The sequence below is a fragment of the Lissotriton vulgaris genome, chromosome 1_1 (assembly GCF_964263255.1).
Source record: "Lissotriton vulgaris chromosome 1_1, aLisVul1.2, whole genome shotgun sequence".
Taxonomy (NCBI): domain Eukaryota; kingdom Metazoa; phylum Chordata; class Amphibia; order Caudata; family Salamandridae; genus Lissotriton; species Lissotriton vulgaris.
Genome location: NC_141685.1, coordinates 855,091,115 through 855,117,551, shown reverse-complemented (window position 1 = coordinate 855,117,551; position 26,437 = coordinate 855,091,115). Strand labels below are relative to the sequence as shown.

General features: G+C 48.1%; 1 protein-coding gene across 1 annotated transcript in view; it reads right to left on the bottom strand.

Moving 5' to 3' along the window:
• Window positions 1-26,437, bottom strand: part of LOC147748024 (cytochrome P450 2D15-like) — a 404,801-nt gene that overhangs the window by 268,071 nt on the left and 110,293 nt on the right. The window contains exon 3 of the mRNA XM_086957957.1: window positions 9,640-9,792. Within this exon, the coding sequence (XP_086814083.1) occupies window positions 9,640-9,792 (153 nt within the window). The remainder of the gene's footprint in view (window positions 1-9,639; window positions 9,793-26,437) is intronic.

Genomic DNA, 26,437 nt, shown 5'->3' with positions numbered 1-26,437 from the left:
AGTGTTCTCCCTGGGAAACATAAAAGTTCTGGGAATGGATTTTGGGCAGCTTAGGCCTCCACCAACCCCTACCCCTCTAACTCCTCTAAGAAGGGACATGGGACCATCTACCCTTCACCTGGGACCTATCTGGGCTAATGCAAATATCTCCCACCTCTCTGGCTCCAGGGAAACATGAGTCACGTCCTGCAGGATCAACCCAGATGCTTCTTCAGACCCTCTAGACTCCACCAAAAGGTCTGCCTCCAGTGCAAGCTCCCTGGGGTCAGAGAACCCACACTCCCCTCGGTGTTGGCATAGCTCTGGAAACAGGGGACTAAAATATGCTCTACAGCAGCGTTTCCCAAACTGTGGTCCGCGGACCCCCAGGGGTCCGTGACACATTCCCAGGGGGTCCGCCAGACTCGATTGTCTTCCATCAGCTTTACTGAAATGACCATGCCTACACGCCCTGATAATAACAGCGCAGGGGTGGCGAGATCACAACAAAATCACCACAATTAAATCGGCAATCACCATTCAGCTTTAGGTGCAAGCTGAAGGGTAATTGGCTTGTTTTATTATTTGATTATTCGCGCTCGCACATCAGTGCGTGTTCCCTTGCATTTACGGCCAACCTCAGAGCATTTTGCCGTCCAATGTCGTGTTTCCACTTTCTGCCCTGAATACGGAGTACTGCTGTGCGTCTTGTTTCAATGCTAAACAGCATTTATTTCCGGCACCTCGGGCCAGCAGGAGGGCACTTACCCGATGGAAAGCACAGATAAGCATGTGAGTGTTTTAATTTACGGCTATACAAGCGTATACCAGGGGAATTCACAGCAGCCTTTTGAAGATTCTTCTCGTGTGTGACGAGTGATCAGCTTGTTGTGTGCTGGTGGCAGTGACATCATGGTTTATTCCTGCCGTTAGGGTTGCTTTCATTAAAAGTGTGGCTGCAAGTGTAGTCCAAATGAATGAATTTATTTTAACTTGGTTTATGCATGTCACATTATGCAATCAATGCATGTAATGATTTAATCCTTATTCTGAAAACTGTATTTACCCGACGCAGGTGCACCGTGATTGTCATCACATCATAAACTAAATAGCCCCCCCCACACACACAAAACCCTGCCTTGATGAAATATCCATATGTTAAAAGCGCACACAAACATTTAAAAAGTGTTTCCTTTTTATTTATGTTATCAGCCTCATGGAAGTGAAAGAGAACAGCGCTATAAAAATCCAAGTTGCTTTTTCTAGAAGTGTGTCTGAATAAACACAGTTATTCAGGGTCTTGTTGATCTACATCTTGCTCCGCCCGCCCTACTGCTGAATAAATGAAATCCATGACTTCAAGGGGCTGCACACATTTTTTTTATTTTTGCTAGCTATGGGTGACTCAGTCACTGAGGTAGATTTGCCATTCCTGAATAATTGTCATTCATAGCTCATGAAATAAAAATATGTATGCTGCTCCTTCAATAGGTAGGAACCCAAGGCATGATACTAATGCCAAGTGCTTGGCCTGCCAGGAATGAATGTAAGTGCCTCATGTTACGACTGAAGAACTGTCATCTGGTTTACTAATCTGTATTACTTGCATTATTTTAATTTACGGGTACACAAATGCACTTAAAATAACTTAACATGCTGCACTACACGGGACCGGTGTCTGATCTCAAGAAGATGAAAGTGCTTAATTTTGGATGCGGCTTCTCACCTAAGGACGTGTGAGCAAGAACATGGTGCATCATGGCTGAATTTTGTTCTTTTTGGGTTTATGGCTGCTGCAGGGAAAAGGCACATGTTCAGAGTGTCAGTTACCGTTACTTGGCAGGGGGGGGAGAAAAGATGCAGCCAGGACCAACAGTAAGGGTTTCATGCTGCTGTCCGTTTGCTCACTTTCCATAAACCCTTGAAGTATATGTGCTGTCGAGCTTTTATAGTTGGACATATCAAGCTATTATTTGTAGCCTTTGTGGTTTGTTCTTGGCAGGGGACAGAGGCAGTGGACTTCCTATCAGGAGAGGGTTGTATCAGGTACCATGCGATTGCTCACTGAAATATGACTTCTGAAGGACCGGGTTTTAGAACCCAGCGGCGTCAGGGAAAACGCCCGATGCCTTCGAGTTCCCCTGTCTTGGCAAACAGAGACACGGGATACTTCTTGATGACGTCAAAGACCAAAGTTTATTGGCTGCAACCAGGAACAAAAATCTACGAAGCACACACGGGTGGTTCGCTAGAGACTGCACAAATTCAATGAGCGGAGCATGGTCTTTTATGCCAAAAATCAAGCCTCCGGCAACATTCTAAATTAGCATTGGGTTCATGCAAACTGACCAATGACAATGTGACAATTCAAAAGTAGCGTGTGACGACAATCCCACTTTCCGTTGTCCAGCCCACCAGAGATGACCAAGAAAATTCCAATGTTCTTGTTCGCTCAGGCTGAACAAACCCATCATAAAACCCTCAACCCAAATCAGTGATTATGTCGTAAAGAAAGGAACAGAAAACAGATTGGAAGTGAGATAGAAAAGTGGGAGCAGTGTACCATAAACTTCGGCATGTCCTACCCTTTGATCTTTATCTGACCAGCTGACCAGCTGCTTAACAACAGCGAGGTCAGCCTTGAGCAAGGAGTCAGTTCGGCCAGGTCATTCAAAAGTCAACTAAGGTGTACGTGTACCAAAGACTCGTTCGGCCGCAGTCATCGGCCTATGTGAGGGCAACCACACAAAATGGCTGCCGTACACAAAATGGAACCCGAAGGTTCAAACGAAATCCTTTAACACATAGTGTTCTCATTGATCGATTCATACGAAAACACTCGTATACACTACACTCGTGATTTGCGGTCTGCTGACATCAAAATCGTCTATTTCCGACGACCTTTATTGAACGGGTTCGGAACCACCGAACCAGACCCACAAACTCACGGAACTACACTTCCATGCAGTGTTCACCCTTTGATGGTAAAATGTTGCACTGCTGTGGCTAAAGATTATGTCATACATTCACCCCAGTACGGAGATCTGGGCCTAAATCCATTGTTTTTTTACTCACCATGCCATCTATTTATGTGAAAATGCTTTTTCAGATATTATGTATCTAAAAAATAAATACAGAAACCGTTTGAAAAATGTAGAATCAGACCTGACGAGTCAACTTCCCGAAATAAAACCAAACACTGAAAAGTTAGTCACTGAGATGCAGCACCATCCTTCCCATTGAAATGTTTTGATTTTTGCAAATTTTTTCAAAATAAAATTATAAAAGCTTCCGTAATTTGAGTATTTGCTTGATGTGTACTTGTTTGCGTATTTTTTGCAAATTACTGTTGTAATTTCCGAAATTTATTTCATAACATACAAATTGCTTGGGGGTCCCCGCCTTCCAATAGTGAATCAGTGGGGGTCCTCAGTAGTCAAAAGTTTGGGAACCACTGCTCTACAGCATCCAAATTACACAGTCCATGTATTAACAAAGCAACCCTTCATCTCCACATCCAGTGCCTTGCAAAAGTACCCCCCATTACCCTCCTGAGACTGGTGAGACAGTATCTGACTGTTTCTGACACTCAACCCACACTTTTCTGTGAGCTCTCCATACTCACATACCATGAAGGAACCTCTCTCCCTGGCATTCTCATCTAAAGTCAGTAGAGTGTCCCTCATCACTAGGAATATAATCCCTGCACCAGTTTCCCAATTCACCTCAGGGAACCTGTGCACCACTGGAGCTACCTCATAAACCTTAACACCATGGTGTATGTCAACCCCCTTCTTGAGATAGGGCACCAAGTATCTGGGTGTGTGTACGTCCCCTTCTTCAGCACTGCACATAACACTTTTTCTGCCACCATCTGAGCTGGACTCATCCCGCATGGCTTCCACCTCCAGCCCAGCCAAGCTAAGGTCATAAGCAACACACATTTCCTTTTGCTTGGTTAAGGCTGTCATGGCCTCGGCCCTCTAGAGTTCCTCATCAAGGTCTCTCAACCTCTGATCATGAGCGAAAATCCTCCTCCAGAATCAGTTTTTCCTTCCATGTTATCCTCTCATGTTCACCGCTCTCATTTTCTGAGAAGTGGATCTTCTCAGAATCATCTGATGGTATTGCTTGCCAGAGGTTATCCTCATAGAAAACAGGACTGACTCAAGAACCTTTCTTGATCTCCTCTTCACAGGCAACCCCCTCTCCTTGGAGAAAACCCTCAGCTCCCTCATACTATAAATATACATGTATCAGTGGTTAACTTCCATTCTGTCAAGGCCTTGCAGGGAACACAAGAAGGAAAAAGAGTATGTGGTATGTAGTGGTCTGTGATATGGTAGTAGTGTACACAATCACTGTTGGTCAAATACAAAAGCAAGTCCTATCCCACCGCTGACAACCAATGTTAGAAATGGGAGTCTCTAGTTGGCAGAGGTATGCGTCTCAACGAAGTAGGAACCCTTCCTTCTAGTCAGGGTAAAGGGGATACGCTTCTAAAATAAACCTTGCTCACTCCCCGTTAGCTAGGTATGAGTAGTCAGGCTTATCTCAGAAGCAAAGTGTACAGTATTTACACATGACACACAGTAATACAGTAAAAACACTACAAAAGACACCACACCAGTTTTAGAAAAATATCCAATATTTATCTGTGTAAAGCAAGACCATAACGATATAAATCCAACATACGGTTATCAAGATATGATCCAGGGCTATCACGACATTGTGAACAAACAAACCCAACAATTCAGGTTAGACCACAAGGTCGTGGGCCAGCTATGGTGTCGGGAAGACCCACAAATAGTACCTTGGAAATGAAGGGTGTAGTGGTCCTAGCGATGAGCTCCAAGTCAGAATGCATCGATTCCGGAGGTCGGTGCAGGTGTCATCGGGCCCTTGAAGTCAAACGCGTGCAGATCCAACAAGATCAGGATGAAATCAGGAACACCTGCATCGATGGGCATCGGGATTGCAGTGAAAAGAGAAGCAATGTGGCATGCAGTGCCCTCAGGCTGCGGTGCAAGCAGCAGCTTGGTGATGGCATTCAGCGATGTTCGTGAGACCAGGGCTGCTCACTTGGGTGCAGGCAGGTCATGGTGCAAGCAGCAGTGGCGTCATTGCTTTGAGTAACTTATGAGCAATGCCTCCATGCCAGGGTGCAGGCAGCAGTGTTGATGTTGGAGTTTAATGTAGTCATCAGGGATAACAGGATGGCGATGCGAAGTGAGGCGGTGTGAGGTATAGTGCCCTCAGGTTATGTGCAAGCAGTGACTCAGTGGCGGCATCGGGCGGTGATGAGACCAGGGTTGCGGTGCGAAGCGGGCGGTGTTCTCTACAGGGCCAACAGATCACAAAGCCGGCTGCAGCATCATTGACAGTATTGGGTTGCTTTTTATTCTGCAGCAGCTGAAACCAGCTCCAGATGTGGGTACCCAGAGGATGGTGAAGTCTTTGGTGTAACTTCCACCACAGAAACAAAACTTGTGTTCCTTCACCGAGGAATAACTCTAGCTACTCTGTTCACCCAATATTTATGGACTCACACAATCGTGCGAGAAAATTTACAGGATGGCCTCACACATCATCCAGGTGTCAGGCTTTATCGTCGGCCATCCCACGTTCACCAAATATTCCTCTAATGGCAAATGAGCCCCTACTAGGGCTGTGGTTCAAACATTAGCAGGAAACTGAGAAGAAAAAGAAAAGGGGAAAGGGTCCAATACTATAGATCCCTACTGCCTAACGGTTACATTTTAGAAGCTTTATTCCTTAGTGGAGGAGGGATGGTTAAAAAGCAGATGGTCAATACTAGCCCTGTTATGGTGCTCATTGTCCAATTAAAAACATCAGGTCTGTTTAGTCAAGCAGATCGACATGTTTCAGCCATCAAAATGGCCCCTACAGGGGTCCCAGGCTTTCTTCAGGACCAAAATAAATTCGGTATGTCCCTACAGTGCTTCCTTATTACATGTGTGCTAATTTACATGCATACAATACCAGGTTGGCCCTCAGTCCTCTCCATGTCCTTCTGTGCCAAGAGGAAACTATCCTGTGAAGCTAAAGCATGTGCCTCATGGAGGAGTGGAGGAGGGGGTCCTGTAGTCACACATTTGTCTTCGATCTTCCTCATTGAATCACCTACAGTGTATCCATATCCTCCTCCCGATACTGAGGTCTTTGGTGTGCCTGAGAATTCCAACAGAGGGCAAGCTCTACTTCAAGCCTTTGGAGAAACTTTAATAGAAGGAATCTTAGAAAGTTCAGTCCAATCCTTTCACTGCCCAAGACAGAAGCAACAACTGCAGGCCAACCCAACAAATCAACCAACAGAAAAGGGGCAGAACTCCTTCTGGCAGCTCTTCCAGCTCTTCTGCTTGGGAGGGTACTTATTCCAGAAGTATTCTAAAGTTCTCGGGTCAGGCCCCAATATTTTATCACTTTTCCCTTTGTAGTTTTTGGAAGAAAGTCTCTTGGCTCAGTAGAAAACAGTTCTTTCCTCCCTGGTCCAGCTTCACCACAGGAGCTGGAGACAGCCTTATGCATAGCAGACACAACCTATTCAGGTGCTGGTGAAAACTCCTCCCACCGCTCTAAATGCAGAAAGGTCTATTCAACCTGGCTATGAGTTTCCCAGGAAAGGCAGGACCTACCTCAAACCCCCATACAACTGTCTAAAGTGAATTCACATCCCCAACTCCTGTCACTTTAAAACCAGATGGTGAATACGTGGAGAAGTGTGGCTCAATGGTTAGAGCGGCAGACCCTGATGCAGAGGTCTGGCCCGGGACCAGAGTTCAATACCCGCCTCGGCGGCTCTTGGGCACAATTTCCCCGGATCTGATAATTCTCGCCTTGGTGCCTAGTCTAATCATGGGTCCCACACTGTGACTCTGGGCAATAGCTTGCTTAATCTCCACAATGACCCCAGCAGCGCTTGGATGCCTGGCTTCACCCCGTGGGTGCCCAGGAGTGGACATTTCACAGGAAAGCCAGGAAGGGTTCCACAGCGGTATGAATACAGCGCTACGAGACCTCATGGTAGGAGGGGCTATATAAATACAAACACATTCACATTTACACATACACAAACAGGCAGATGCACGCAGGCTGGTTAAAGAAGAAATTGCTCACTTTCTAAAAGTTGCATTTTCAAACACACAACTTGAAAAAACGCCTTCACTAAAAGGTGCGTTAATAAATTCTGAGTTCAAACTCCAAATCTCTAGCTGTTCCCAATGGAAAGTTACACTTTTAAAAACATTACAAGGCAGCTCCCATGTTCGCTTATGAAAGAGCTAGCCCTTGCAAAAATGAAAAATGAAATGCACAGTATTTCATTATCAGGATATGTAACACAACACTACATGTCCTACCTTTCACATAAACTACATTCTGTCCTGGGGGACATTGGGCCTACCTAGGGGTGTATTACATGCTAGCAAAGGGAAGAATGGGGCCTGGCAGGTGGGTGCACTTGCCAGGTCGACATGGCAGTTAAAACTGAGTTCAGACACTGTAGTGGGAGGTCTGAGACACCTTTATTTTTATTTATTTTTACAGAGTTTTATATAGCGCAAACTTGTCCCAAAGGTATCGGGTATCAGAGCGCTTTACACGAGCACCAGTTGCGTTACATGAGGACACAAACATTTTTGTTAGGCAAAGGCCACTTGTGTGATTAGCACAACCAGTACTGCAGGCCCACTAGTAGCATTTGACTTACAGGCCCTGGGCACACACAGTGCACTGTACTAGGGACTTATTAGTAAATCAAATGTGTGAGTCATGGATATAACAATCAGTAAGACGATTTACATGGACAGCATATGCACTTTAGCACTGAATGGCAATGGTAAGGTGCCAGAGTCCTAAAACCAATGAAAAATAGGTCGAAAACAGGAGGTCAAAAAGCAAAACGTCTGGGGATAAACCCACTAACAATGCCATGTCTAACACATTAATGTGATTTCAGCAGGAGGTAGAAGAAGTAATGTCATTAGGTATATGCCACCCCCACCTAAATATTATGACATCTCGTGAATTTAAATTGCATAACCTTTTCTTTTAATCTCATTACAGGGCACATATTTCTATAATCTTTGAGCCTAATAATAGAATTGGACGTGACATAATTTTAAGTGTAAACACTGCTATTATCATCGTTCAGCTAATAGATTAAAACAAACATTTTTATGAAGCAGATAAACGTTTGCTTGAGTTGTCAAGCATATGATAAGATGCTCCCATGATGCTCTTGGAGAGCAGCCTTGATATGGTAGGAGCACAGTAATCATACAAGGCTAGATGCAACACATCATATACTGAATGTGAGCACATAACACCAAACAAAACTTTAAATCCTCAAGAACACCATTGTATGACAAATAGTCAATTTCAACCTCACAAGCATAGACAGAGCTTCAATGCCCAGTCTCAGTTTCAAATGCGTGGGCAAAACAATGATATGCCTCAACACAACCACCACACATGTACATTTGCATAATCATTAGTGTACATACACCCTCAAATGATCGACAGTTGCGTGCAACACCTGCATATTATATAGCCTTATAGCCCACCGTAGCGGGCTATACCGGCTATTAAAGGCCCACTGAATCGTTAAAGGCCCGAGCCGAAGGCGAAGGACTTTAAAGAGACAGCGGGACTTTAATTGCCGGTATAGCCCTGCTACGAAGGGCTATAAGGCTATTAGAACATTCTGCCACTAGAGGGCAGAATGTTCTAACAAATTAAACAAAGGGTTCTCGAAGCTTGAGGGGATATAAATCCCCTCGAGCTTCGAGAAGCCTTTGTAGAACATTGGAATGTTGCTCTACGGGCCTTTATCGTCCCGTAGAAGCAGGGAGCACTCCATTGTCTGCAATGGAGCTCCCAACATTCCAATGTTCTAATACATCTTATAGGACTCTAACACATAGATATAGCTATCTATGTTGGTCAACAGTTCTGTACACAGGCATAGCCACATATGCATAGGAAGTGCCTCAAATGCCTAAGCGTGATCACAGGAACCTAAATCAGCCAGGCTTTACCTTCTGCTCCCCAGAATATCCTATGGATCCTGAGTAGTAGGCTCTGCAGAAGTCTGAGAGAGTTAGAGGCAGAGTAGGCATAAATGTCGCCCTTCCACAGCATTACAACCTTTCCACCCACAGACTCCGGTACAGGTAGCACTGTTGAGGTCGAGAGCTTTTCCAGTGCATTCCAATTGTGGAAGGGTAGTAGGACCTGCAGGGCCTGGGGAAGAGGACCTCTCAATAGTAGGCTTGTTTTAATTTTGAAGCGACTTCAGCACAGGTACAACAGAAGAAGCTGAAGCTCTTGAGTCCTGTCCCACAACCCCCTCCTATTTGAAGTTGATGAGCTGAGGGCCATGAGAATAAGAATTCAGAAAGTAAACTTTGGTCTAGGAGAGTCCTGTTTCATTTCTGTCCTTGCCACTACCCTTTCGATCTGTGAACCTGAAGTCACAGTTGTAATAAAAGGATTACCATCAGTTGAATCATAGTTACTAGTTCTATTCTCTGGCGGCCCAAATGGTATCCCTGCAACAATCTTCTACCAGAGGGAGCCTTACAACCAATTGATTAGCTGGTTGATATGATGTGATGCTCTTCAACATTAGAAACTTACCACCCTTGGACTTGAAGGCAGAGCAGAGAACCCCAGCCTCTTCCGACACTCTCTCCGCCAGGGACTTCTTTCCCAGACCAAAATCTCTCAGAGTGGAGAGTGAGAACCTCCTTATATCCTTCCATGTCTGGCCATATCTTGCCATCGCTACGCCTGTAGATTTGAAACAAAACACAATAGTCAATATACAAGCAGTCAATCCTTTCAAGGTACATTAGAGTGCTGCGCTGTGTGATAATGACATAAAATAACTTCTAGGAGAATCAAGGAAAATAATGTATGGAAACATAAATATGTAAATCATACATATTTGATAACCTGCATGTTAGTGTCATCATGGGCATTAGTGTGGATTTGAAGAAGCCAGTCGCAGGTAATTGTTGTCAAGAGAGATGATCAAAGACTTAAAAAGACTGAAAAAGGGCCGATGCTCTGTACGTTCACGGTGTCTAGAAATTTAGATTTTGTAGGTTTGAGTTTGATGTCAGATGAGGGATTGAATATAGCCTTATAGCGGGCTATACCAGCTATTAAAGGCCCGTTGAATCGTTAAAGGCCCGAGCCGCAGGCGAGGGACTTTAACGAGACAGCGGGACTTTAATTGCCGGTATAGCCCTGCTACGAAGGGCTATAAGGCTATTAGAACATTCTGCCACTAGAGGGCAGAATGTTCTAACAAATTAAACAAAGGGTTCTCAAAGCTCGAGGGGATATAAATCCCCTCGAGCTTCGAGAAGCCTTTGTAAAACATTGGAATGTTGCTCTGCGGGCCTTTACCGGCCCGTAGAAGCAGGGAGCACTCCATTGTCTGCAATGGAGCTCCCAACATTCCAATGTTCTACAAAGGCTTCTCGAAGCTCGAGGGGATATATATCCCCTCGAGCTTTGAGAACCCTTTGTTCAATTTGTTAGAACATTCTGCCCTCTAGTGGCAGAATGTTCTAATAGCCTTATAGCCCTTCGTAGCAGGGCTATACCGGCAATTAAAGTTCTGCTGTCTTGTTAAAGTCCCTCGCCTTCGGCTCGGGCCTTTAACGATTCAGCAGGCCTTTATTAGCCGGTATAGCCCGCTACAGCGGGCTATAAGGCTATATTAGAACATTGGAATGTTGGGAGCTCCATTGAAAACGATGGAGTGCTCCGGGCTTATAATGGCTTGTATAAGCCTGGAGCTCCAACATTCCAGTGTTTCTTTGTTCACAGCTCTGGCTGTGAACAAAGGCTTCAGGGAGCCTGAGGGGATTCCAATCCCCTCACGCTCCCATAAGGCTTTTTTTTTTTTGTTAGAACATTCTGCCCTCTGGTGGCAGAATGTTCTAATAGCCTTATAGCCCTTGGTAGATGGGCTATACCGCTATTAAAGTCCCTCTCCCTTGTTAAAGGCCCTCGCCTTCGGCTCGGGCCCTTTAACGCGGGAGAGGGCCTTTAATAGCCGGTATAGCCCTCTACTGCGGGCTATAAGGCTATAGTATAAAAAGGGATTAAGAAGAGAAAAGATAGTGTTCGACTGTCACAACCATCACAGCTAATGTACTACTACTCTCTCGTGTGCATATTCCTCCACATATTAATAGCACCCACCGCTTGTTAGTACTACTGGATTGATGAGAGGTTTCCACGATTCAAGCGTCCATTGTTACTGTTTGACGGTGCCCCAGGAGGGAGCCATAATCCTCTGCTTACTACACATTGGGCCAGCTTGCAGTGGGCCTCTTAGCAGTGCATGTTGACACGATATTTATGGAGCTGGACTCTGGTGTAACAGCTGAGTGGGATAAAGCTCTCAGCAAAACCTGGGAGGGATTCTGATCATCTGGAAGACAGGGAGGAAGGGATGTAGGGTCTGTGGATGATTCAGAACCTTGCACGGGCACAGTGATAGCTCTATACACCTCAAATTAAGCTGAGACCCTCATGACGCTAAGCTCCCAAGGGGACAAATGCAATTGTCTTTATCCACTATGTATCCTCTAATTCTGGGAAGGCAATGCCTCTTCCTTTGACACCTAAGTTTCCTACATGGAAAACTGTGTTTTAAGAAGACTTCTTCCAAGCCGCCTCCTCCTCCTCTGGTATCTTCCTCCTGTTTTATACATTTAAAAGTGGCGTCTCAAGACAGCAGGGAAAGCAAAAACAAGTGTGGTAACTGACATACATTTCCAGAGGTATTTCTGCCTGCCTGTCATCATAGACGGGAGACAACCATCTCAATACATACGTTACAGCGCATGCGTTAACATCGCATGCCGTCACAACGCACTCGACGTTACGCCGCATGCGTTCACTACGCACGCCATTACATCGCATGCGCTTTGACAACGCATGCTTTTAGAGAGCATGGGATGTAATGGATGGGTCGTGCGACGGGACACAGACAACGGGGAGACAACGCTGGAACCACGACGAGAGTCAGGTAAGGACGACGCTGGACTGGTAGTGGTTTTGGCTTTAGGGCAGTTGATGGGGAATGTAGTGGGGGGTAGTGTTTTAGGCTTTAGGGATTAGGGTTTAGGGCTTAGGGTTGAAGAATTAGTGTATGGTGGTGTTTTAGGCTTTAGGGCTTAGGCCTTAGGGTTGAGGAAGTAGTATATAGTAGTGTTTTAGGCTTTAGGGTTTAGGGATTAGGGCTTAGGGTTAATAGAAGTGCAGGTGACTGTTTTTTGGCTTAAGGTGTTAGGGTTAATAGTAGTATAGGGTACTGCTTTTGGCTTTAGGCGCTAGGGCTTAGGGCATAGGGTTAATAGTAGTATAGGGTACTGTTTTTGGATTTTGGGGTTAGGGCTTAGAGATAATAGTAGTGTAGGGTACTATTTTAGGTTTACGGGGTTAGGGCTTAGGGTTAATAGTAGTGTAGGGTACTGTTTTTGGCTTTCAGGGTTAGGGCTTAGGGCAGAGGTCGTAGTGTAGGGTCATTTTATAGGCTTTAGTGTTTAGCGCTTAGGGTTGAGGGTAGTGTCAGGGGGTCGTAATGTGTTTGTAGGTTGCTGTATCAGTGTTTAGGGAGCCGTTAGGGAGAATTTTACGATGTAATAGAATGTGTCATATTTGTGTGCGTTGGGAAGGTATTTTGCATGCATGTGAAGGGGAAATGCAGTGTAATGGTTTGCGTGATGAATGCATGCGATGTAACAGTGCATGCGATGTAAAAAAAAGTGATGTAATGGCATGCGTTGTTTTGGTTTGTGTTGTATGAACTTACATCCCCATAGACAAGCAACATTTCATTCCGTCAGACACATAAAAAGTAAACAACGGATCATGATATCACTTTGTGGCTTTAGCCAAAACCAGCAACCTCAGCTCTTATTGTTGGTTATGGTAACAGATATAGTGACTCCTAAGCGCCGCTCTGAAATGTAGCTTTTCTGAGCACTTTTAACAGTTTGTTTTCTTCTCACTTCGGACAATTTTCTTCAGACACTTTTCTATTTATTAATTTCCTCTCTCAGGAAATCTTTGCTTACTTAGTGCTATCTAAGTGATACTTTTACAGTCACTCCACAAGTTATAATATTTTCCTCATTACAGTCCTTTTGATGGAACAAACCCCCAATGTCTTTGTTGAGAGCTTTTTTTAGACATTTTTATGTGTATTTGAATACTGTGATATAGTAAATAAATTTACCTTTTTGTGTTTTTATTTTTCTTTCGCTTTCATGGTTGTTGCATGGGGTTTTCCTATCCCTATTGCCTCCTAGCTTTCCTCTTTTTCACCTAGTTCTTTACTTCGCCCCTTTTTCTTCACGTTTTGCACCACATTCTTTGCTTCTCCCATCGCCCTCCCACAATTGCTGAACTAATTTCAGGCCAATTTATTTGCTTTAGAACATTTACTTACCTTTTGACTTTCGCCTGAAGTTGCTTGTTGCCTGGACCGCGCCCAGCGCCAGAACCCCTGGACCCGGCAACCGCCACGCCACCAGCCTCCTTTACGACACCAGCACCCTCCATGCACTCAATACTGGCCAAAACCACACCTGTTTCCAGGGGGCCCCAAACCTGACCCATGGACCATTCTCCTGCCGCACCTGCAGCTTCACCTACAACAGAACCACCAAACCTCCACGCTCTGAACCCAAACACCTCCGCTGCATACTCCTCAACACCCGCTCCGCACGCAAACACGCCGTTGAGCTCTGGGAACTGCTCGACACCTCTGCCCCAGAAATGGCCATCCTGACTGAGACCTGGAGGAACGACTCCTCAGCACCCGACATCACCATAGCCATCCCAGACGGCTACAAGATCACCCGCAGGGACCGCACCAACGGAGTCGGAGGAGGAATAGCCATCGTCCACAAGTCCACCCTCAAGGTCGCCACCCGCGCTGACCACACCCTCAACACCACCGAACACCTGCACTTCCGGATCCACACCGACCCCAACACCACCCTCAGAAGAACACTCATCTACAGACCCCCGGACCACGGGCGCAATTCAGTGACTCCATCGTCGACCTCGCCAGCACCCACGCACTCGCCTCCACTGACTACATCCTCCTCGAGGACCTGAACTTCCACCTCAAGAATAACAACAACGCCAACTCCACCACCCTGATCGACAACCTCACCAACCTCGGCATCAGACAACTCGTCACCACACCCACCCACGCCGCCGGCCACACACTGGGCCCCGTCTTCTCCACAGGCTCCCACCTCACCTTCAACCACACCACCAAACTCCACTGGACCGACCACCACTGCATCCACTTCACTTTCAAGAAATCAACTACACACCACCGCACCCAACAGCTACCTTGCCGCTGCTGGAGCAAAGTCACCAACGACCAGCTGATCACCACCCTCGCCCAGAACCCACCCACCGACCCCACCAACCCAGACGCTGCAGCCCGCAACCTCAGACAGTGGATCGACGACTGCGCCAACACCCTCGCCCTGCTCAAAAAACCCTCCAACAACCACTCCAGCAAGAGAGCCACCTGGTTCACCGACAAGCTCCAGACCTCCAAACGCTTATGCTGTAAACTGGAGAAAATATGGCTCCAAGAACGCACACTGGACAACCACACAGCTCACAAGGAAGTCACACACAGACATCACCACTGTAGGAGAGTAGGGTCTGCTATCCTATGGTCACCCCAAATTTTTGCTTTTTGCTTCACTGGTTTCTGACTTAATGTGGCTGTGGGCCTGCTAATCAGACCCCCAGCCTGCTGTTCTCTCTCTAAATTACTGCCAATGCACTTTAGGTGCATTACGAATTGGAACTGGTTCACCTTATTGGCCCCTGTAACAGTGTACCCTAGGTACCCAGGGCATAGGTGTTTCCAAGGCCTACCAGGGGCTGCAGCATGTATTGTGCCACCCCTGGCCTGGCCTCCATATTTGACACAACTGGCTGATCACTCAGCTGGGGTAAGTTGGTGTAATCACCTCTTACTTAGGTACAGTATGCCTGTGCCTAACCCTAAACTGGACACATATGTTCCTATCAGCCACTCCTATGGAAGGCCTCATCAATCCTGGAGGCAGAGTGCTTGGAAATATGTGAGATGGTGCTCTAGCATGAGCTGAGCCTGTCTGCAGCTGTCGGGAACCACTCCCTAAGCTGTTCTGGGATATTGCCATACCATATACTCTTAAGTGCATTATAATCCTCGCGGTTAAATGCTATCTTTGGTTTGGCTTTATCAAAACATGTCGAGTAAGGTGTCATACGAATTGGAATACTATCCCCTCGACAGTTCTGTCGACGGGGATAGCATTCCACCCTTCTAGAGGGACACGACATGTGTGTAGCCTTAACCCCGGTTAAAGTTAACCAGAGCCTCAGCATCACAAAATGGATGCTGCCACCACAGACACGAGTCTGGCCTCCTGCTGCTGACCAAAACTCGGCAAATGGTGGCCTGGACAAAGGGTTTCCTGCCTTGGGAGGTGCGAGCACCACCCCAGACAGGGTTTTGTGTATTGGGTAGGACAGGGCTGAATAGAATCAGACATGCCCGGGGCACACAAGGTGTCCCCGTGCATAGGCCAGTCCAAACCGGTCCTGGGACTTTCCAGACCCAGGGCTGGCGAGGAGCTGGACAAAGGAAAGGGGGTGTAACCGCCCCCCTTCCTGGTTCCTCCCAGAGGAGGGACCTAGTAGGTGATCCACCCCTCAGATTGGGAATAAGAGTGGGAGCAGTGCCATTGCACAGCAGATCATCCTGAATCAACTTGAAATAAAGAAGAAGACTGGACTTCGACATTCTGCTGCACAGAAGACTGAAGAGAATCTCCCTTGTGGCCTAGGAGTGGCCACCCTGTGAATACAGGCACCAACCAGCAACTCGACGTCTGCTTTGCCGCCGCCTCTCGCCAGAGCCCGAGCCCAGAGCCCGACAAGAACCAGACTCCCAGACCTCTTAGAGCCCGATCCACAGTCCCTGCAAAGAAGGGACCCGTGGAGGCACCGAGTGACGTGGAACCGGACCTCTTGGAAGACACTCGAAAAGCTGACTACGCAGCTTCTGAGGTATCCTCGACGTTGTGCTTTGGGGACTGAGAACCCCCACCACCGAGCAGCCCTTGCACCGAAGATCAGCCCTCCAGCATCTCCACGATCTGCGTGGGGCCCTTTTGCATTGTGCCACTCGACGCGCCATCCCGGCCAATAGCCACGTGATCAGCGGCCATCTTGGCGACGAAACCGACAATTTACACAACAGGTCTGGTTGCTTCAGACCTACCCAAGCTCCTGTAAAAAGGAGCACTCACTCTGACCTTGCTGGTCCGAGTGTTAAGCATCTTTCAATTCCTGCGTGGCTTGCATTAGCCAAGGCCTGTTTGCTCCGATCAGGTCGCCGACACCGCCAACAGCGAGAAGCCTGCGTGGGACAGCTCGTGACCGACTCCTGGACGTCCTCGTCCCCCGGTGTCCACGTGGCTGCAGAGAGAAGCTACCTGACAACGCCTGTTTGCACCCAACATCGCCTGGTTCTAATCTGGTTCCACGGTAGTCACTGGCTAGTGACTTTGAACATTGTCCCCTCTGCTTTCAGGTCTTCACATCTTCAGATCCACCCTTGGATCCACCGGAACTCTTCACATCGAGCCGCCTGCAGCATCTTCAGCTCCAAGCACCATCGACCAGCGTGACGAAACCCGACACTACTTCGACCCTGTGCACCCGCTTCCTGTGGGTGAGGTAACTCAGCTCCGCCAGTGTTCCTACACTGGTACACATCTCAAGGGCCTGTGTCTTAAGTTTCAGCTCTATAGGTCACTCGGAAGGTTCCTAACTTTCTAACTTTGTACTTTTTACGCACCATAGACTTTGCATTGGAAAGTGCGTGCACTTTGAACACTGCACCCGAGTCCCGCGGGCCTTTCCCGACTTAGTCACTGCTAGTCTTGAATAGCTCCAGCGATTCCCAAGGCCCTATGCCTGTTCCTTTTCCTATTGGTATCTCTTATACCACTTTCTTAGTATATGGTTTAGGTGGCCCCTAGGGCTCATCCATATTGTGCAACTTTTGTGTATTTTAAACTGTCTTGTGATTTTACGCTTGTGCTTCTGTGCTCATAAAGAGTCCAGGGGATTTTATAGTTAATAAATCAATATTTATTTTCAATATATATCTGTGTGGTGTCCCTTTCATTTGGTATTCAAAGGGGTTGTGTATGGTATTACAGCTGGCTTCACATGCCTTTCAGAGTTTAGCCTAAGACTGCTTTGTCCATGTTACCACTAAGATAACTGGTCTACAAGGTTGAATTACAACCATCATCATAAGGGTTGCTTGGCATGGTACAAAGTGATAACTAAGAATTAGTGAGCATTATATACCAGGCCAACTTCTCACAACCACCTCATCAGACTAGCCAAGAGACCCTTCTTCCAAAACCGCCTGGATAACAACGCACACAACAGCAAAGAGCTCTTCAGCATCGTGAAGGAACTCTCCAACCCCAGCGCCAACACCAACGACATCCCACCCTCACAAGAACTGTGTGACTCACTAGCTATCTTTTTCCACCGCAAGATCACTGATATCCACGACAGCTTCAACACCACGTCTGCCCCAACTACGCCAGACGCCACCTCCCCTTCGAAAACCACCAGCACCATCCACCTGACCTCCTGGTCCAACGTCAACAATGACGAGAAACGCAAGGTCATGAACTCCATCCAGTCAGGATCTCCGTCAGACCCGTGCCCACACCACGTATTCAACAAAGCAGATGCAGCCATCGCACCCCAACTATGGAAGGTCATCAACATCTCCTTCGAAACAGCGACATTCCGGGAAAGCTGGAAGCACGCCAAAATCAACGCCCTCCTCAAGAAACCCATAGCGGACCCCAGGGACCTCAAGAACTTCTGGCCCATCTCCCTGCTCCCGTTCCCAGCAAAGGTCATCGATAAAATCATCAACAAGCAACTGACCCGCCACCTCGAAGACAACAACATCCTGGACCCTTCCCAGTCCGGATTCCGACAAAACCACAGCACCGAGTCAGCCCTCATCACCGCCACAGATGACATCAGGCGCCAGCTAGACAACGGTGAAACATCAGCCCTCATCCTCCTGGATCTGTCGGGCGCCTTCGACATGGTCTGCCATTGCATGCTAAAGACACGCCTCCTAGAAGCCGGAATCCAAGAGAAGGCCCTTCACTGGACCACATCCTTCCTCTCCGGCAGAACACAGAGCGTCCGCCTCCCACCCTTCCAATCCGAAGCCACCGACATCATCTGCGGCGTCCCCCAGGGCTCATCCCTCAGCCCGACGCTGTTCAACATCTACATGGCCCCCCTCGCACAGGTGGCCCGCCAACACGACCTCAACATCATCTCCTACGCTGACGACACCCAGCTCATCCTCTCCCTCACCAAGAACCCACACACCACCAAAACCAACCTCCATGAGGGAATGAAGGCCGTCGCCGACTGGATGAGGAGCAGCCGTCTAAAGCTGAACTCGGGCAAGACGGAGGCCCTCATCCTCGGACCCACCCCCTCAGCATGGAACGACTCCTGGTGGTCGACCACCATGGGAACAGCACCAACACCCACCGACCAGGCACACAACCTAGGATTCATCCTCGACTCCTCCCTCTCCATGTCCAAACAGGTCAACGCCGTCTCCTCCTCCTGCTACAACACCCTCCGCATGGTCCGCAAGATCTACAAGTGGATCCCGAACGAAACAAGAAGAACGGTGACACATGCCCTCATCAGCAACAGACTAGACTACGGCAACACACTATACGCAGAAATCCCAGCCAAACACCTACGACGACTACAATGCATCCAAAACACCTCCACCAGACTGATCGTCAACGTCCCCCACCGCAACCACATCACACCTAACCTGAGAAGCTTACACTGGCTCCCCGTTGACAAGAGGATCAATTTCAAGCTCCTCACCCACACACACAAAGCACTCCACAACGCCGGACCAGCCTACCTGAACAGCAGACTCAACTTCCACACCACCACCCGCCAGCTCCGCTCCGCCAGCCTCGCCCTCGCCGCTGTCCCCCGCATCCAACGTGCGACCTCCGGTGGCAGATCCTTCTCCTACCTCGCCGCCAAGACCTGGAACACCCTCCCTACCCACATACGGCAGACCCAAGACCTACTCGCCTTCAGAAGACTCCTCAAGACCTGGCTCTTGGAAGTGTAGCAGCACCCCTCCCTTCCCGCAGCGCCTTGACACCCTCACGGGTAATTAGCGTGCTTTACAAGTAGACTGATTGATTGATTGATTGTTATACCTTTGTTCCTTTCTGACTCGCTCTGCTGCCGCTCTCGCACTCTGCCATAGTAAGTCCGAATGCTTTGCAGCAGTGGTTCTGTAACAACACGTTTACTAGCACAATAAAGATATGGCTCTATGGCTCTATGACTATGACGTGCTCTGTTGTCACACTTGCACATTTTATGTTACCTATGCTGTCTCGTAGCAATGACCATATCACATTCTATAATGGCAGAGCCAATGAGAATATACCATACGAAACAACATCCCCTCCCATAAAAGGCTGGGTTTCCTCGCACACTGATAGAAGAAGTTCTGTGTCATCTGTCTCCTTAAGTCAATACATTTCTAGTATGTAAATGATGAGGTCACAGAACCAAGTTTACAGAATGCACGGTCAATGGCAACATGATGTTAAACAAAAAATCTGAAAATCCTTCACTTTCCTTAGGACAATTTTAATTTGTAGGGAAACATGGCTCTTGATGCTGCCTACCTACAATTGCAGAAGCATGGTATGAGAATCCTATAATGAATTGTGTTGGTTCTTCCTTAGATTTGTCAGAAACATGCCATCATGGCACCAGTGGTGGCTTGCCGACATGGTTCGCAGGTAGCAGGGCATATGTGGGGGGAGTTTATGCGCAATACGAAAAATAAACACTTACCTAGCGCCAGGTTTAGCGTCTCTGCTCCTGCTCTCCTTGTCTTGACTCAAGGAAGGAACAGGAAGCACAGCCAGGCTCCCTATCCAATCACAATGCTGCAATGCAGCGTTGTGGTTGGTCTGAGCATCCTGGTTCAATGCTCAGCTAGGGAATAGGGGCCTGGGCATGTTCATCATGCAGGCTTTAATGCAGCCTGGATGGAGAACAGGAAAAGTGCACATGACAGTTTTGGGCGGCCTGAGAGGGAAGGCAAAACAGTCATATGCACTTAGGAGTCACCCGCCCCCCGCACAGCAGCTCAGAAATATGAAATGACAATAACTTAAAGTTATTATAATTTTATGTTTCCTTTACATTGCTCTGCTTCAAATCAGTGGGGCGACGCTCTTCCTCCATATCTGAGGAGCCGCCTGTTCAGACATGTCATGACATGTTTTTGTTAAAATACACAACTATATTAAAAACGGTAGTCAGAAAAATAGTGAATGGAATAGTAAGTGGTAATGTAGTAGGTGTATATGTATAAATGTATTTATATTTATTAAAATAGATATTACCCAGTGGTGGTAACCATTGGGTAGTTATATTTAGGTCAGTGGTGCCACTAGAAAAGTGTTTTCGTGTTGCTAATAACTTTAGTACCGTTTGATGAATCTCCACAAATCTTTCTGTAATTGTGCTACTTTTTGGCTAGTTTGTGCATGGAAAGTTTTGGGGTGATCTATCAAGCGGGGGCTGAGAAAAAAGGGTGTCCCAAAATATAAAACCTAATAAAGAGACAGGCCCTACGTACCAAAGGGACAGGGCATTATTTTGTCAAAAAATAATGTAAATTCCCTTAGGTTACCAAATAAAAATAATATTTCAACCATTCAACTCAAGTATACCACAAACCATTCACATCAATTATAAGCATTTGCAATGCAATAGGTCTCGCATTAGGAGAGTTTGAGCTATTGGTATTGTAAATGACAATTTTTTTAATTATGTTTTGTTTTTGAAAATAGCGAAATTAGTTGCTTTGTCATTTAAAATGCCAATAGTTATAACTTTCGCAAATGTGACACCTATAGCATTTGTAATGCAATATGTGTTGTATTTACGTGACTTACATGTATTGATATTACAAATAACAATGGCTTTTAATTTTTTTAAATAATTAATACTTAAATCAAAGTTATTGTAATTTATAATGGCAATAGCTTAAACTTTTGTGAAGATTATGTTCAGTGTATTTTATTGTGACGAAAATCCAAGAACAGAAGTAAAATATTAACATCTTTTTGTTACATTTGTAATAAAGCTTGAAACATTGAGAGAACATATTTGAACCTGTTGTTGTTGAATGGTTGCACAGATTGATGCTGTGGTGGTGCTGCGTGATGTTGTGAGGGCGAACGAGTGATGCTGTGGCGTTCAGTGATGCTGTGGTAGCGCATAGTGATGTTGTGGTGCCCGTGAGTGATGATGTGGTGGTGCTGAGTGATGCTGTACATTATGCTATGTTTTGTTTTGCTATGCTATGTTTTGTTTTGTTATGCTACGCTATGTTTTGCTATCCTATGTTTTGATTTGTTATGCTATGCTATGCTGTGTTTTGTTATGCTATGCTATGTTTGGATATGCTATGTTATGTTTTGCTATGCTATGCTTTGTTATTCTATGCTATGTTTTGTTATGAGATGCTATGTTTTGTTGTGTTTTATTATGCTATGCTTTGTTTTGCTATGCTATGTTTTGTTATGCTATGCTATGTTATGCTATGCTATGTTTTGTTGTGTTTGGTATGTTATGCTATCTTTTGATATGCTATTATATGTTTTGTTTTGCTATGCTATGTTTTGTTGTGTTTTGTTAAGCTATGCTATATTTTGTTATGCTATGTGTTGTTGTGTTTTGTTATGCTATGTTTTGTTATGTTATGCTATGTTTTGGTATGCTATATTTTGTTATGCTATGCTATATTTTGTTGTGTTTTATTATGCTATGCTATGTTTTGCTATGCTATGTTTTGTTATGCTATGTTTTGTTATGTTATGCTATGCTTTGTTTTGTTTCGATATCCTATGTTTTGTTTTGTTATGCTATGCTATGTTGTTATGCTATGTTTTGTTATGCTATGCTAAGCTTTGTTTTGTTATGCTATGCTATGTTGTGCTTTGTTATGCTGTGCTATGTTTTGTTGTGTTTTGTTATGCTATGCTATGTTTTACTATGCTTTGCTATGCTATGTTTTGTTATTTACGCTGTGTTTTGTTGTGTTTCATTTTGCTGTTTTGTTATGCTATGTTTTGTTATGCTATGCTTTGTTTTCTTATGTTATGCTATGTTTTGTTATGTTATGCTATGTTTTGTTCTGCTATGATTTGTTATTTTATGCTATGCTGTGTTTTGTTATGCTATGTTTTGTTATGCTATTCTATGTTTTGTTGTGTTTTGTTATGCTATGCTATGCTTTGTTTTGTTTTGCTATCCTATGCTTTGTTTTGTTATGCTATGCTATGTTTTGCTATCCTATGCTTTTTTGTTATTCTATGCTATGCTGTGTTTTGTTAAGCTATGTTATGTTTTGTTATGCTATGCTGGTGAGGGTGTGTGAGGGTGAGTGAGGGTGAGTGATGGTGAGTGAGGGTGAGTGAAGGTGAGTGAGAGTGAATGAGGGTGTATGAGGGTGAGGGGGTATGAGGGTGAGGAGGTGTGAGGGTGAGGGGTGAGGGGGTGTGAGGGTGAGGGTGTGTGAGGGTGAGAGGGTTGTGAGGATGAGGGGGTGTGAGGGTGAGGGTGTGAGGGTCAGTGAGGGTGTGTGTGGGTGTCTGAGGGAAGGTTAGGGTGAGAGGGTGTGAGGGTGTGAGGGTGAGGGGGTGTGAGGGTGAGGGTGTGAGGGTGAGTGAGGGTGTGTGAGGGGTGAGAGGGTGTGAGGGTGTGTGAGGGTAAGGGGTTGTGAGGGTGTGTGAGGGTGAGGGGGGAAGGGTGTGTGAGGGTGAGGGGGTATGAGGGTGAGGAGGTGTGAGGGTGAGTGAGGGGGTGTGAGGGTGAGAGGGTTGTGAGAGTGTGTGAGGGTGAGGGTGTGAGGGTGAATGAGGTTGTGTGAGGGGGTGTGAGGGTGAGGGGGTGTGAGGGTGAGGGTGTGAGGGTGAGGGGGTGAGGGTGAGGGGGTGTGAGGGTGTCTGAGGGTGTGAGGGTGAGGGGCTGAGGGGGTGTGAGTGTGAGGGGGTGTGAGGGTGAGGGTGTGAGGGTGAGTGAGGGTGTGTGAGGGGTGAGAGGGTGTGAGGGTGTGTGAGGGTAAGGGGTTGTGAGGGTGTGTGAGGGTGAGGGGGGAAGGGTGTGTGAGGGTGAGGGGGTATGAGGGTGAGGAGGTGTGAGGGTGAGTGAGGGGGTGTGAGGGTGAGAGGGTTGTGAGAGTGTGTGAGGGTGAGGGTGTGAGGGTGAATGAGGTTGTGTGAGGGGGTGTGAGGGTGAGGGGGTGTGAGGGTGAGGGTGTGAGGGTGAGGGGGTGAGGGTGAGGGGGTGTGAGGGTGTCTGAGGGTGTGAGGGTGAGGGGCTGAGGGGGTGTGAGTGTGAGGGGGTGTGAGGGTGAGGGGTGTGATAGGGGGAGGGAGTGTGAGGGTGAGGGGGTGTGATGGTGAGGGGTGTGTGAGGGTGTGGGGGTGTGAGGGTGAGGGGGTGTGAGGGTGAGAGGGTGTGAGGGTGAGGGGATGTGTGGGTGACGGTGTGTGAGGGTGAGGGGGTGGGGTTGTGAGGGTGAGGGGGTGTGAGGGTGAGGGTGTGAGGGTGAGGGGGTGTGAGGGTGAGGGTGAGGGGGTGAGAGGGTGAGAGGGTGTGAGGGTGAGGGGGTGTGAGGGTGAGGGTATGTGAGGGTTTAGGGTGTGGGATTGTGAGGATGAGGGGGTGTGAGGGGGTGAAGTTGAGGGTGTGAGGGTGAGGGGGTGTGAGGGTGAGGGTGACAGGGGTGAGGGTGACGGGGGTGAGGGTGAGGGTGTGTGAGGGTGAGGGTGTGTGAGGGTGTGAGGGCGAGGGTGTGTGAGGGTGAGGGTGTGTGAGGGTGTGAGGGTGTGTGTGAGGGTGTGAGGGGGTGTGAGGCTGAAGTGGTGTGAGGGTGAGGGGGTGTGAGGGTGAGGGGGTGAGAGGGTGTGTGAGGGTGAGAGGGTGTGTGAGGGTGAGAGGGTGTGTGAGGGTGAGAGAGTGAGTGAGGGTGAGGGTGTGTGAGGGTGAGGGGGTGTGAGGGTGAGGGGGTGTAGGGGGGAGGGGGTGTGAGAGTGAGGGGGTGTGAGATTCAGGGGGTGAGAGAGTGTGTGAGGGTGAGAGGGTGAGTGAGGGTGAGGGGGTGGGAGCATGAGGGGGTGTGAGGGTATGAAGGAGAGTGGAGGGATGTGAGGGTGAGGGGATGTGAGGGTGAGGGGTGTGAGGGTGTTTGAGAGTGGGTGAGGGTGTGTGAGGGCGGGGGGTGTGAGGGTGAAGGTGTGTGAGGATGAGGGTGTGTGAGGGTGAGGGTGTGAGGGTGAGTGAGGGTGAGAGGGTTGTGAGGGGGTGAGGGTGAGTGAGGGTGTGTGAGGGTGAGGGGGTGAGGGTGTGTGAGGGTGAGGGTGTGATGGTCCAGGGGTGTGAGGGTGAGGGTGTGAGGGTGAGTGAGGGTGTGTGAGGGGGTGAGGGTATGTGAGGGTGAAGGGGTGTGATGGTTAGGGTGTGAGGGAGGGTGAGGGGATGTGAGGGAGAGGGGATGTGAGGGTGAGGGGTGTGAGGGTGTGAGGGTGTGAGGGTGTGTGAGGGTGAGGATGTGTGAGGATGAGGGTGAGTGAGGGTGAGAGGGTGTGAGGGTGAGGGGGTAAGGGTGTGAGGGTGAGTGAGTGTGAGGGGATGAGGGTGTGTGAGGATGTGAGTGTGTGGGGGTGAGGGTGTGTGAGGGTGAGGGTGTGAGGGAGGGTGATGGGTTGGGAGGGTGAGGAGGTGTGGGGGGGAGGGGGTGTGAGGGTGAGGGGTGTGAGGGTGTTTGAGAGTGGGTGAGGGTGTGTGAGGGTGGGGGGTGTGAGGATGAGGGTGTGTGAGGATGAGGGTGTGTGAGGGTGAGGGTGTGTGAGGGTGAGGGTGTGAGGGTGAGTGAGGGTGAGAGGGTTGTGAGGAGGGTGAGGGTGAGTGAGGGTGTGTGAGGGTGAGGGGGGTGAGGGTGTGTGAGGGTGAGGGTGTGACAGTCCAGGGGTGTGAGGGTGAGGGTGTGAGGGTGAGTGAGGGTGTGTGAGGGGGTGAGGGTATGTGAGGGTAAAGGGGTGTGATGGTGAGGGTGTGAGGGAGGGTGAGGGGATGTGAAGGCGAGGGGATGTGAGGGAAAGGGGATGTGAGAGTGAGGGGTGTGAGGGTGTGAGGGTGAGGGTGTGAGGGTGTGAGGGTGAGTGAGGGTGTGTGAGTTTGAGGGGGTGAGGGTGTGTGAGGGTGTGAGTTTGAGGGGGTGAGGGGGTGAGGGGTTGTGAGGGTGAGGAGATGTGAGGGTGAGGGGGTGTGAGGGTGAGGGGGTGTGAGGGTGTGAGGGTGTGTGAGGGTGTAAGGGTGGGGGTGTGTGAGGGTGAGGGTGTGTGAAGGTGAGGGTGTGCGATGGTGAGGGTGTGTGAGGGTGAGGGTGTGAAGGTGAGTGAGGGTGAGAGGGTTGTGGGGGTGAGGGGGTGAGGGTGAGTGAAGGTGTGTGAGGGTGAGGGGGTGAGGGTGTGTGACAGTGAGGGTGTGAGGGTGAGGGGTGTGAGGGTGAGGGTGTGAGGGTGAGTGAGGGTGTGTGAGGGTAAGTGAGGTTGTGAGGTTGAGTGAGGGTGTGTGAGGTTGTGTGAGGGTGAGAGGGTGTGAGGGTGTGTGAGGTTGAGGAGGTGTGAGGGTGAGGGTGTGTAAGGGTCCGAAGTAAATGGTGGCAGGGCAGACATTATAAGACAGAGAGAAACACAAATCTTAAGATAACAGTGCTCGAAGGGGTTGTGAGAAGGTGGAAATGGGATTAAAGGAGAAAGAATAAAAAGTTAAGTAGGAAAGAGGCCAGAAAGGAGACACAAAGGAGTGGAGTGTGTGGCGGAAACAGGGAAAAGCAGAAAAGAATGAAAGATGGATCCGAGAGGGTGCAAGTATGGTCACATGCGGGAGAAGGAAGACTCGTTAGGAGAGTGTGATGAAGCTCTCGGCATTGCTGTGGCGGGGGGAGCACATTCCTTTGAAGTCTGATGTGGGGGCGGGGGAGCGGATCCCTTTGAAGTCTGATGCCGAGGCTTGAGGTGTGCTTTGTGCACACGCCTGGCTCACATGAACGGTACCCAATCCGCCGCAGTTTGGGTAGACTTTTGAAAGCCTCACTATAATCTCGACACAAACATGCATTGCTAAAGCAATGCTGTAGGTCGAGACCTAAAAAACCAATGTGCCTATATTTGTAATGCCACAAGACAGCCAC